A 13,835-nucleotide genomic window follows, 5' to 3' on the forward strand; every position below is an offset into this window, starting at 1 on the left:
GTAACCGGTATCAAGAACCCAGGTCCTCAAAGGATCCCATTGGAAATTAGGCGCCTCGAAGGATCTGGGCTGAGGTATCGCTTATTTCCTTTCCTGTGCTGGAAGAACTGAACCATTTATACCGGTCTACCTGCATCCACACTAGGGGGCGCTGTGTTGCTGTGACTCTGGAAGTTCAGCTGACATGGTCCCCATTTGGGATGGAGGTCTGCGCCCAGTCTGCGGGGTGAGACCCTGTCTGACATCCTGTCCTTTGCATCAGTTAGTGGACCACTTCGCAGCAGGTACCACGCAGGAATCGGTTACACCTCATCATTCCCCTAGGACATGGGGGATTCACAGATCGTGTGACTGGCCTCTCTGACCTCCTGCATCACACCGGGGATTCCTGCATCCAGCTTAGAGCCTGCAGCTGAGCCAGAGCAGAGCTTTGAGAAAGACACACCTGACTTCAGTTTAAAAATCTCACATCGTGATTCCACCCCCGCCACCATTGATAAGTTGATCCAACCATTAATCACCCTCACCGTCAAAAATGTGCTCCTTATTTCTAGTCAAATGTGTCCAGCATCTGCTTCCAGCCGTCGCATCTCATTACTCCTTGGTGGGCGAGCTGGTAATGTAATAATGCCAGCGCAGTGCTGGTACGCTCGTCCTTCACAGGGGTAAACTGTGGCAAAGGGCCTTGACTCCAGTGCAAGGCAGAGACTGAGCTAAGAGACGCCCACCCGAGGTCCAGCCATGTGCTATGAGCACTGATCACTACTCTCCACGCCTGGCGAGGCGGAACGCAGCGAGAGCCGATGGATGGGGAGAGGCGTCCCACAGTCACGGCTGGTTTGGAAGAACATTAATGGCAGCGTTAGTTCTCAAACCAGCCTGAATGACACTGGAAAGAAAAATTAGATCTTTTCCCCCAGAAAAACAGCCTCTCTCCCAGACAGCTTCATTAACCCTTCCCAGGTGCTTTGTTTATTATTTCTCGCTCCTTCTACACAACCCCCCAGCCCTGGGCTCGAGGGGCAGATTTGAAAAGACATTTAGGTGCCTAACGAAGAGATAGGTGTGCAGTGAGATTGTCAAAATGCCAGGTCACCAATGGAGCATCTGAGCCCATCTGCTGGCACCTTGCTGAGGAGACCCAGGCAAAAGCAAGGAGCTGTTTGCTCGAGGTCTCTGCTCCCATCTCACGCAGGCAGTGGGCTGGGCATGGCACGTACAGACCCAGGCCAAAGAGAGAACTGGTGACCACCCAGTGGCCTTGGAGGACAAGAAGACAGGCTGGAAATCCAGAGGGGAATGGCCACCTATGACCAGTGGGGCTGCACAGGGCGGAAACCGGAAAATGAAGTGTTTACTCCCCTGTTCAGTGAGAGGAAAATGCAGACAAGGGGCTACCTTCCTCGGACATTGACAGCCAGGTGGGGCAATGGAAGATGCAGCACGGTTCTCCCAATGATCAGTGGCAACTTGCCACCCAAAGAGAGAGCACCAGGGATTTCCTGTCAGGAACCCATGGCCAAATGAGCACTGCCACAGCACCCAGATTCCCCCTCTCCAAAGAGCACAGGCCCCTCCTACTTAGGCTAAAGGAGAATCTCCATTCATTTTTTGCAGTGTAGGGCTTATGACACCCAACCGAGAAGAGCTGATTCCACCCCTAGAGGGAAGTGTGTTATACATACTCTCCAGTTCTTTACACTATTTAAGCTTTGCCAACACTTGTGTCCCTTTTCCCACTAATAAAGTGCATTGAATTGCATCAGAGAAATAAATATACATGTTGCTTGTACACGGTGTCTTCTTCTAGAACTCAGTACAGCCAGGTAATGACTCATTTCATGACAGCGGCTTTTATTCTTTCACTGCGTTCTCATTGCTATCAGCCAAGGAGCCTCGGTATTTATCAGAAATATTTATACTCTCTTGATTGAAGACACCAAACACACTATCCAATTAAGGCTCATTTTCAGGGAATTGGAAGCACTTGTCAGCCAATTTGAACTTTATCAGCTGACTCAATCTCCAAAGCCATCTGTTCCGCTTTTGGAATGACGCAGAGCACCCTCTAGTGGTTACCACTGATGTGAGCCAGCAGCTCACCTGAGACCAGGGGGGTGTTGACCAAGTGCCTGCTTTGCACAGCCAAGGTCATGAGTTCGAGCCCTGGTAAAGGGAGACAGTGAGGTGTAGTGGTTAGGGCACAGCCCAAGCAGACAGGAAATGCTGGGCATGTCCCTGACCTGCTGTGTAACCTGGGCACTGCTCCTTGCTATGCTTCAGACTGTACAAGGGGGATAATGCCATTACCCACCAGCATGGGGTGCTCTAGGCCTGACTGACCACAGCGAGCACCACTGAGAACGTTACAAGTGTCGCAACTCGAGCCATCAGTGCTGAGAAGCGCAGTGGGCAGGGCCTGGTCTAATGACCCAGGAGCTCTGGATTCTATTCCTGGCGCTCCCTGATCTGCTGCAGGACCTTAAGCAAGATGAAGAGGACGCATCACTGATACAGAGTAAGCTGGATTGCTTGGTAAGCTGGGTGCAAGCAAACCGTATGCACTTTACTATGGCCAAATGTAAATGCATCCATCTAGGAACAAAGAATGTCGGCCATAATTACAGGATGCGGGACTCTGTCCTGGGAAGCAGAGACTCAAACAGATTTGGGGGTGAGTGGGGATGGACAATCAGCTGAACAGGAGCCCCCAGTGTGATCCTGTAGTCAAAAAGGCTAATGCAACCCCGGGATGCATAAACAGGGGAATCTTGAGTAGGAGCAGAAAGGTGATTCTCCCTCTGTATTTGGCAATTGTGCAACTGCTGCTAGGATCCTGTGTTCAGGTCCAGTGCCCACAATTCCAGAAGGATGTTGATAAATTGGGGAGAGGTCAGAGAAGAGTCACGAGAATGATTAAAAAATGAGAAAACCTGCCTTACAGTGATCGATTCAAGTAGCTCCATCTATTTAGCTTGACAAGGAGAAGCTTATGGGGTGACTTGATCACAGCCTGTAAGAACCTACAAGGGGAACAAATATTTGATCATGGGCTCTTCAGTCTAGCAGGGAAAGGTCTAACATGCACCAGTGGCTGGATGTTGAAGTTAGACAATTCAGACAGGAAATAAGGGGTGATTTTTTAAAACGGGTAATTAACCCCTGGAACAATCTCCCAAGGGCCACGGTGGAATCTCTGTCATGGACAATTTGTAAATCCAGCCGAGCTGTATTTCTAAACACTCGGCTCTAGGGATTGTTTGGGGGCAGGTCTCTGGCCTGCACTACACAGGAGGTCCGACTGGATAATCACCATGGTCCCACTTGGCCTTGGCATCTATGAAAGTCACTTTCTCTCTCCTCCCGGCCTTTGTCTGCCTTAGCTAGGCAGGCTGTCCACTCCTTGGGGACGGGCCTCCCACTGGGAGGCTGTAGCGCAATGGGGCCTGATGGTGCTACTGGAATCTGAGTAGTCAGCATGTTGGGTTTTGCAATGACACTGGACAGCCACAGATCAGGGCTGGTCTGTGAGGACATTTACCGACCGGCTATAATTACATGGCTAGATCTCTCCCCCGGACACTCCTCTTCCAGAAGAAGCATGTCTACATGGAGTGTTCTGTGTTACCCTGGAAAGCTGTGTCGGTAAATTTCCCCATGTAGACGACCTCTAAGGCACAATGACCTGGACACAGGGCAGGTAGGCTCCCAGCTACACCAACCAGTGAGATGCAAGACCCACCTCTTTGATCCAGAATTCACTTGGTTCCAGTTAATTGCTGCGGGAGGTCCAATAGGGCGGGGCAGAGGTGGGGAGCGCTTCCCCCTATTGTGAGTGGAGCGGGAGGAAATTTTTTGCCTAAAACTTTTTCACCACAAACAGGGCAACTAAAACAGTTTGCAAATTTGTGTTGATTTCACCAAATTGTTTCACTTGAAAAAAATCAAAAGAGCCAAAATGGTTATACTTTGTGATTCAAAACAATTTTCATTTCAAAATTTTCTACCATTTTCCTTTAAAAATAATCTCAAAACACAACATTTTGTTCAACCCCAAATAATTCTTTTTCTGACTTTCTGGCTCACTGAAAATTTTCACCAATTTCATTTTCTCTCGACCCCCAGCAATTGTTTTTATACTTTTCAGACCTGCCAGCGAACCAAAAACTCCCTTTTTCGCCCAGCTCTAATTGTGATGAGTTTAATGTGACGTGGGGCTCTGGTTTGCATTAGCCTGGCACTCAGCGCACACAAAATGAACCCAACAAGAGTCCACTCTCATCATTTTTTTATAAACCACAAAGATTATTTTTGTTCGCTCATTAAAGCGCCACTTCTTACACACTATATTGCAGGGCAGAAATTAACCAGAAGGATCATTGCAGCAGTAATGGGAAGCCTGTGAAATCACAAACCAGACTAAGTGTGGCTGTATTTACTTTCTGAGTTACAAGTCCTAAAGCCAGATTCTCAGCTGCTGTAAATCCATGTAGCTCCGCTGGAGTCAATGGACCTAGGCCAGTTCATCCCAGCTAGGGTGACCAGATGTCCCAATTTTATAGGGACAGCCCCGATTTTTGGATCTTTTTCTTATATAGGCTCCTATTACCCCCACCCCCATCCATTTGCTGTCTGGTCACCCTAATCCCAGTTGAGGATCCGGACCAGTGTGCAAATCTGGGCTGATATCACTTTGTAAAGACAGCAAACACCACTGCGAGGAGCATGGCATATAAATGAATAGCTAGATGGCTAGAAGGGCGGAGGTGGGGATGGATAGAGAGACATGACAGGGTATGTATGGAGATGGATGCATGGGGAGATGGCTGGCTGATGGAGAGATGGATGGATGGGAGGGTGTGAAAGGGGATGGATGGGTGGTGAAGAGTGGGACAGGTGGGAGGGAGGTACAGGAAGAGATAGATGGGCGGGAGGATGGATGGTGAAGAGATGGATGGATTGAAGGGTGTGTACAGGAAGTGATGGATGGGCGGGAGGGTGCATACAGGAAGGGATGGATTGGAGGGATGGATGGTGAAGAGCTGGACAGGTGGGAGTGTGCATACAGGAATGGATGGATGGATGGACGGACAGGTGGGAAGGTGTGTACAAGAAGAGATGGACTGATGCATGGGAAGATGGATGGATGGATGGATTGTGAAGGGATGGACAGGTGGGAGGGTGCATACAGGAAGTGATGGATGCGTGGATGGGAGGATGGATGGATGGATGGTGAAGGGATGGACAGGTGGGAGGGTGTGTACAGGAAGTGATGAATGGATGGATGGAAGGAAGGGCGGACAAGTGGGAGGGTGCATACAGGAAGTGATGGATGGATGGATGGATGGATGGTGAAGAGATGGACAGGTGGGAGGGATGGATGGATGGATGGAGAAGAGATGGACAGGTGGGAGGGTGTGTACAGGAAGGGATGGATGGAGAAATAATTGGATGGATGGATGGATGGACAGGTGGAATAGTGCATACAGGAAGTGATGGATGGATGGATGGATGGATGGACAAGTGGGAGGGTGTGTACAGGAAGGGATCAATGGAGAAATGGATGGTTGGATGGGAGGAGGGATGGATGGTGAAGGGATAGACAGGTGGGAGGGTGCGTACAGGAAGGCTGGGGCAGGGTCCATCCGCTCTGGTCAGGAGGGGTTCTGCCGAGGAGGGCTGTATAACACAAGCAGGAGACAGGCAGTGCACAAGGGATGCTGGATCTCAGCTCACCCCCACGCTGAACTAGGCAGCACGAAATAACAATGAAAAGAAGCGACAGGGTTGAGCCAGAGAAGCAAAGTCCCTGAATGCGCCTGGCAGAATCGCCTGCCCCCTTCCAGTACTCCCCACGCCTGGCTGCCTCTTCCACGTGGACCAGCCAGTGCTCGCCCCTGCCCTGCTTTTCTCTCTGGTTTGTTGGAAACTCAGATCTCCCCAAGGCTCTGGAGAGCTGGGTGCACTGCTAATGTCATCCCACACAGAGTGTGTCCAATCCTCCCCTGCCGCAGGGCCACAGCTCTGATGGGTGGGGGGCAGTCAATGCTGGCAGGCGATGGGGGGAGAAGCTACTGTCAGCTGAGGGTGGGGGTGGGATGTGATTCTCCTGCTCATGAAAATAAAGGAGAAAAGGTGCTAGAGACAGGTGTGATGTGCACAGCTGCTCTGCCAGTGCCCCTCAGTCCCGACCCGCAGCCCCTGCTAGCCCAGACCTGGGCTCCCCCCTAAACTCTGCGGGTGCCCCTCACTCCCGAGGCACCTGCCCACCAGTGGGTCTGGCCCATTGTGGGCTGGCAGACATCTGAGAAGGGAGTCGGAGCGGGGAGAAGAGAAAGAAATCGTCACTTCTAACTGACTTCCCAGCTAACGAAGCAATCAAGAATGGACTGAGCCAGCCTGTGAACGGGACTGTGTGCTAGTGTAAATCACACTGCTCCCAGATTCCACCTCCGACACGCCCACGCAGGGCCACTGAAACCAAGTCAATTCCCCAGCTGTCCAGGAGGCCCTGCAATGCCCCTCTGGATCCCTTGAGCTGGGCTTCTGCTTCACTGGAGCAGAGGAGAGCAAAGTCCTCCCCAGCATGCCTCGGCTGGCGTCACAGCAGGGAGGGGTCTAGCCGAAGGCAAGGAGCATTGGTGTGCTGGGCTTGCACTGGTGGCCCACCCAGGGCCATGCAATGCTCTGCACTGTGAGCCTCCCGCAGACTGAGTTGCCATAGTCCACCCTCGGGAGATGAGAGTCTCCTTGCCAGGCAGAGCTGGCAGGAGGCGTTTCCTGCCCTGGGGCTCCAGGGTAGCAAGAGTCTCATCTGAGTTGGCTGAGACCTTCAAACTCATCCCGCTTGTGCAGCAAACACAGCTGAACCCAACTCTTCCTCACGGACCAAGCCGCACACATCGCTGGCTCTGCACAGACGGGAAGCCAGCCAGAGGCCTGCTGGCCTCCAAACAGCCGTGCACTGAGGCAGGTGAGCTAATCACCAGGAAAAACAGCTCCCAGGTTCATCTGCCAGCAAAGCCTGGACAGACAACGACCACTGGTGGCTGGAGGGTCTGTCAGCGGCAGCACTCTGGTCCCCGGTTCAGCCCGGCAGAGGTATCCTTGTGACAAGGGCAGAGGCGTGCACCAAGCCAGCAGAGTAGATCAGGGCTGGCTGATGCTCTGCTGTTACTAACTAGGTGGCAGGAATGCAGTGATCTAACCCTCTGTCCCTTCTGGCTTGTCTCACTGTCTAGCAGTGTCCTGGTCTCTTTCTCATGCACACAGATATCACCCTGAGGACCGACCTTGAAGCATATGAAAGTGTGAGGGAGCCAGGAGGCTGCCAGTGTCATGGCAAGCAGAGTTCAGCTCATTGTGTGGGGCTTCCTGAAACCTGCTGAGCAAGAGCTCCCGGAGTGGCGCCGAGGCCAAAGGGCTAACACCAGCCTGTGACGTGGCACCAAGCTGGAGCCGGAGCAGGGAGGCATTCTGGCATCTGTGCTGGGCACTGCTGCGAACGCTGCTGGACCCTGTGTCCAGGCCTGAGGCCCCCAGCTCAAGGAGGATGCTGGTCAGTTGGGGAGGGTTTGGAGCACGAGTGGTTGGAGAACATCCCTTAAAGAGAGAGACTCCAGGACCTCAATCTGCTTGGCTACAAGGAGGCCCAGGGGCGGCTTGATCACAGTCTGGTACCTTCGTGGGGAACAGCAATGGGATAACAGATGCTCTAGCAGCCGGACGTCTAACAAGAGCCAGTGGCTGACGCTGAAGCGAGATAACTGCAGACTGGAAGGAAGGTGCCGAGTCTATTCGGTGGGGGGGAGGGCATTAGCCAGTGGAACAACTGACTAAAGGGCACATGCAGTGGGTTCTGCATCACTGCAGTTTGTAACTCGGGGGGAGTGGGGGTTCACTGCTCTAGGGACTCTTCTAGGGCCTGTGCTAGCCAGCGAGTTGGACTAGATGATCACAGTCATCCCTCCTGGCTTTATACGTGATAAAACTCCTGATACATGAACCGCACACACACATGTGCACACACTCACACAGGGACACACATGCATGCACACGGACATGCACACGTGCACACCCTTACACAGGGACACACACACATGCACACACACATGCATTCAGCTCTTATGTCACAAGGGCCCTTCCTACTCTTTTCAATGCTGACAGCTCCCCATTTCCTCCCACAAGCACTTCCTTTGTCACAAACTGCGTGGCCTGTCCGGCTGGCAGGCATCGGTGAAACAGCCCCTCCCGCGGAGAGCCCCAGAGTGGGGCCCAGCTGTCCACACAAGCTCTTTGTGCACCCGAGTGGAGAGCTCGGAGTTGTCAGGCCCGAGCCGGGGACATGGGAGCCCAGCCCAGAGGGGTCTCTTCAATGCCAGGGGAGCATATTGTGGGAACATGGGTCTTGGGGGGGCTCTGGAGGAGAAGGGTTCAGGTGCGATGGTTCTACTGTGTGTGTGTACAAGTGTATTTGTGTGTACATGTGTACATGTGTAAACGTGTGTGTATGTGTGTTTGTGTGTCTGCTGATGGGTATGGGCTTGTGTCTGAGCGCTCACATGTATCTATGCGTTCATGTATGTTCGTGTCTAATCACACACGTGTGCCCACTAATCACCGGAGCTCTCTGTTATTAACCACTCATGTTCAAATACCCCGACTCCGGGGCTGCTGCCCCCAGCACTCTCCCCCCTCCTCCCCCGAGCCTGGGAGGCTGCAAGGCAGAGCCGCTCTGATCACCGCACCATTCACAACTGATGAGTGTGGGCCCGAGGAGCAGTCCACGTTGCTGTGCATGGCACTGGGCACATCAGCCTCGCATTCGTACTCCGGGTGGCTGGTTATGTCAGTCTGCAGGGCCTCTCCTCCCAGGGAGAGCAGGAGTCACGCTGTACGCTGTGTCTGGTTTTCTGAGCTCAACCAAGCTTGGGGCAGGATGTGGGGTGAATCCTCCCACTTCCCCACACCCCACCGGGCTGTTCCTCCAGACTTTCCTTACTCATTTTGCTGGATATTTTGCCCTTTTCTGGGGACCGTTCAATGAGGCTCTCAACACGCTTTGCAGACAAGCCCAGATTCCCTCCCACAGTTCCCATGCCAGCAGCATTAACCTCCTTTTGCAGATGGGAAACTGAGGCACGTCACAGTGCACAGACTCACCCGAGGTTACAGAGCAAATCAACGGCAGAGCTGGGAATGGAGCCCTAGGGGCCACAAGCTCTCACCACTGATCCCAACTGCCTCTCTCACCTCTGTGCCCCACCCAGGACCCAGCTGCTCCCACAGAAATAGGAAAAAATGGCACAGTTCTTACCTCTCTCCACTGCTTGGTCTCTATCCCCTGGGTGTACAGCACACACACTGCGGGGAAAGAGAACAGGAAGCAGGTTAATGTGGGCAGTTGGACTGGCACGCGCCTCTCCTTTGGGGCATCTGGTCCAGCAGACTGGAACCTTCCTCCCACTCCGAGGAAGAAGAGGGTGGGGCTCTAGTGTCGCCTTTTTGATTTGGAAGCCAAAGATTTTGGTCCCTCAAGGGGATCTCTCTGGCTCCCCTCCCCCCCACACACCTCCCCACTGGTCAGCATTAGCTGCATCACAACTAGCGCCCAGCAGCTCCCACCAGGGCCCCATTGCTCTACAGGCTCTACTAAGAGATATTCCCCACCCTAAACAGACCAGACAGACAGAGGGTGGGAGGGGAAATTGAGGGACAGAGAAAGGAAGCGACTTGACCAAGGTTATCCAGCCGCTAGTGGCAGAGGCAGGAATAGAAGCCTGAGTCCCAGCCAAATGCCCTGCCCAAGGGGCCACACTGGTTCTCCATCAGTGCATGCATTAGTGCAGACATCGTTCCTACCATGCCCTGCTCTGAGCAGGGTTACATCCCTCAGACGCCTGCTGCCCCCCTGCCCCACGGATCAGCACCAAGGAGGCTGAGTCTAGGCCAAGCTGCATAACCCAGATTCTTCTGAAATGGTTTCAGCACAGGCCAGGCCTTACCCAGCACTTACAGGGCATTGTTCAGAGGCCTGAGCAGAGTCCCCATGCCAGCCTGGCATGTGCCCAGAGCAGGGGCTGCTAGCGCTATCCAACTGCCTTTAAAGAAGCCTAGAATCACTGATCAGACCCAACACACACGGGACCAGAAACTGGGGACCTCTGTTCTGGGTGGGGGAAGAGCAGGGGCCTCCCCCAGCAGGGCTGACAGGAGCCATGCTGAGCTTGCCCAGCTGGCAGCGTCTCCACCTCAGGGGGTGTGGAACGAATCACTGCAGGGGATCTGACACGTGGCTTTGTGCCCAAACTCCCTTCCAGAGCCTGCGCCCTGCACCCCCTCCTGCACTCTGAATCCTTCATGGCCAGTCCTCTGCCTAGAAGCAGCCAGGAACATGTCGCCGCTTCTGGGGAGCCACACAGAGCCAGGCAGGGAACCTGCCAGGCCCGTGCTAACCAGACTATAAACTGGATTTTCTATGAAGATTAGAAATGCCGGTTTATAGGGCATTCTGGTTGGTACAGGGCCGGATAATACTGCTTTTCCTGTATTCGAACTGTAGGGACATGTTCCATGTTCGTACTTTACTGAGTGCTTGCCGGGAGAGAGACGTTAGCTAGTGCGAAGGGCTGGGCTCCAACCGAAGGTGTGAGGCTCGGCCCCATAGGAGAGGTCCATTGACACCAGGTGGACTATTGGGAGACGTTGAAGAGGATGAAAGATGTTGGCCGTTCTGCCCTTGTATGGGTCATGAGTGGATTCCTCCCACTGGCTGAGTTTACAGCTCAGAGCACACGGCAAGAAGGGGATAAAAACTCCTAACAAGGAGGAACTGGATCTCTGTGCTGCTTGGACTCGGGGGAAGGGGGGAGGGACCGTGAGGTATACTAGACATAAGTAAGAGATCTCCAGAAGCCTTAAAGGACGTATACAGCTTGTTTATTATAGAAGCTTCTACAGTAAAACCTCAGAAATGCGGGAATGGAGGTTGTTCGTAACTTTGAACAAGACATTAGGGACATCAGCCACGGGAGCAGGGTTGGGGCTGCAGACGTGGGGGGCGGGGTCAGGGCTCCAGGACGGTGGGAGAGTCGAGGTTTCTGACCCTCGGGGTGCCAGGGCTCCCAGCAGGGGGCTCAGGGCTTCTGCCCCACACCAGGGCTCAGGGCTTTAGACCTGGGGGAGTGCCTGGGCCCATGGTTTCAGCCCTGCAGCTCCATTCCCAGCTTCAGCTTTGCGGGGGACATCGGGGCTCAGGGCTCCACACAGCTCTGCTCCCGGTTTCAGCCAGGGCAGGCACAGGGCTCAGGGCTTTAGCTACGTGGGGGGAGGGACACTGGGGTTGAAACTAGTGCTCCCCTCATAGGTAAAGCCCCAAGACCCGGAGCCCCCCTCAGGCCTGAAGCCGGGTATGGAGTCGCGGAGCTGAAGCACTGAACCACGGAGCTCCCCCCTGAGTCTAAAGACCTGGGCCCCAGTGTTCCCGAGGGTCAGGACCCCACCCCCCCGAAACCCTGACTCCTCTGTCAATAATTCTCATTTCCTTTCCCTACTTAATACATCTGTAGACAGTTTGTTAGAGGATTGGCTCCAAGCCTTGTCCTTGGGGTGAGATCTAAGGTGCAGCTGAGCTGGGGGAAGTGACTGGTCCTTTGGGACTGGGAGTGACCTGAACTTTGCTGTGGTCTGTGGTGAGGGACCAGCTACCACAAAGGTGGATGGGCGGTGAGACAAATTGGCATGCCCAAGGGGACTGTCTGCGACTCCATGTTCAGGCTGTTGAAGTGCCAGAGACGTTCACACTGGATACTTGGCTGCTGAAATCTAAGCACAAAGCTCAGCCAATGTGGGGTGTAGGCCCTGCTCCCGCCAGTCTGCCCTGAGGTTGGGACGCAGGCTCTTGTCTCACTGCAGGCAGCTGTACTGGTGGTTTCAGTCAGTAGGAACCAGCCTGAGATCCAGCAAACTCATCTCACACAGGGGCACCAAACAGTCACTTCTGGCCTGGACGAGACCTGAATCAGTGACAGAGGCTCTGCGGCCCCCACCCCCATCCCTGGAGCCATCCAGTGCCCCCTGCCCCCCATAACTGCTCCAGTGCAGCCTCATGTGCACTCCCATGTGCTTAACGTGACTGTCCATGCAGTGCCATGTGCTGGATGACATGCTGCCCCACAGCATCCTTTCCCCAAGTCTCTGCTCTCTGGAGGCCGGGCCAGGCTCATGCTGCACCAACGAGCTAAAAGCTAACCCGGGGGGATTTCTGGCTCATTTCACACCCAGAACCAGGCTGGGGGCTTCACAGAGGAAACCGAGAGCTGAGAGGCACCCTCAGCAAATTTTCATTTGGAGACAAGTCAAGGAGCTGTGGGCTCGATTCTAACGCTGTTTACTGAATGGAGCAGCTGCTTACGAGGCCACGGCATTTGGCTGGGCCCCGGGAAGGTGAATTTCCTAACGACGCGGCACACTCTGCACTCAGTACTAGCCTGCTGGACCCTGCTCCAGACCAGGAGCGCCCCACTCCCCAGCACTGAGCCCCGCTGCCCCCGAAGTCCTGCGCTCAGTGTCCCCTGCGAAGGGTTCTCTGGGGTTGGGCTGGAGAGGATGTTCCCAGGGTGCTGCATCTCCCTTTCCTGGAGGGTTTCCTCCCAGCCCCAGGCTGACTGATCCCAGCTTGTCCATTGCTTGCCCTGCCCCCGCTGCTGTGCATGGGGCTCACAGACCAATATGCGCAGGCCTCTGGCCACAGCGCCCCGGCTGCTCCAGTGCTGACTTACCCCACCCCAGCTCTCTCTGGGACCCCTGAGCAACAGGGAGCAGGAGACCCTGAGACCCTTCCCTGAGAGCCCACCCCCTAAGCCCAAGTCTGCAGCCCCCGGAGGCGGAGGGGGGTTGAAGAAGGCCCCCACTTTTGGGACCCCTAGCTTCAACCCCTCTGAGTCCCCCCATGTGCATTCCAGTCTTCTCTCACCAGGGTTAGCAGCAGTTGTACAGGAGACCCCTAGCCGCCCTGGTCTCCCTTAGCACGTCACCACCAGGATGTGGGCAGTCAGACCTAGTGGTCAGAGCAGGAGCCGGGGCAGAGTCCCAGACAGGCCAGAGGGCAAAACTGAGAGTTGAGCGAGATCAGACATGGGAGACAAACTTAGAGCAGAACCACAGATCGATAACCAGCTTTGGGCCAGGGCAGCGGGAAGCTCTCCGACCACAGCCAGGTGGGTCTGTCCTATGGACGACTTGCTGTGCCTTGTGCCCCGGGCCCCAGCGTTCTGCCAATCAGCTCCCAGGACTGGGGCCTCTGGCTGAGGCCAGCTCCTTGTCTGACCCCAAGTGGCAGATTGGATCTTACAAGTGCTAAAGCAGCCCCAGCCAGCACAACCCCTCTCGGTACTTACTTGGGTCAGACTTGGAGAAGGTGTCCTTGTCCAAGAGGTGTCTGGAAGGAAGCAGAAGAGAACAAGTTATGGTGAGACTCTGGCTGCTCCCCAGCAAAAGGGGTCCCCATAGACTGTTTCTGGGCAGAGGTACTTCACAGCCCTGCCAAGCTCCAGCCTGAAGTGGGCATGACCCACATCTGGGTCGTAGCTCCCTCCAGCTGCCAGCCACCTCTAAGCTCTGGGCCTTTCAACCCCTGTCTCCTGTTCAAACTGCTCCTCTTCCTTAGCTGCCAACGCAGCTCAGTTCTGGTATGCAGCACTCCCTGGCCTGAGCCCCTCAATCCTAGCTCTGGGCTCCCACCCCACACACTGCTCAGCTGATGTATTTCACTCCTCACCCATTGCCCCTCTGCTATTCCAGTCCTGGGGACTCTCACACCCAGGTCTGCCAGTGAC

General features: G+C 54.5%; 1 protein-coding gene across 3 annotated transcripts in view; it reads right to left on the bottom strand.

Moving 5' to 3' along the window:
- LOC115650746 (copine-5) overlaps nucleotides 1-13,835 on the bottom strand; it is a 197,947-nt gene that overhangs the window by 157,147 nt on the left and 26,965 nt on the right. For all 3 annotated transcript variants that reach the window (XM_030561100.1, XM_030561101.1, XM_030561099.1), the window contains exons 2-3: nucleotides 13,398-13,438; nucleotides 9,317-9,363 (exon numbers count right to left, since the gene is read on the bottom strand). In XM_030561100.1, the coding sequence (XP_030416960.1) occupies nucleotides 9,317-9,363; nucleotides 13,398-13,438 (88 nt within the window). The remainder of the gene's footprint in view (nucleotides 1-9,316; nucleotides 9,364-13,397; nucleotides 13,439-13,835) is intronic.

Source organism: Gopherus evgoodei, chromosome 4 (assembly GCF_007399415.2).
Source record: "Gopherus evgoodei ecotype Sinaloan lineage chromosome 4, rGopEvg1_v1.p, whole genome shotgun sequence".
NCBI classification, from domain to species: Eukaryota; Metazoa; Chordata; order Testudines; family Testudinidae; genus Gopherus; species Gopherus evgoodei.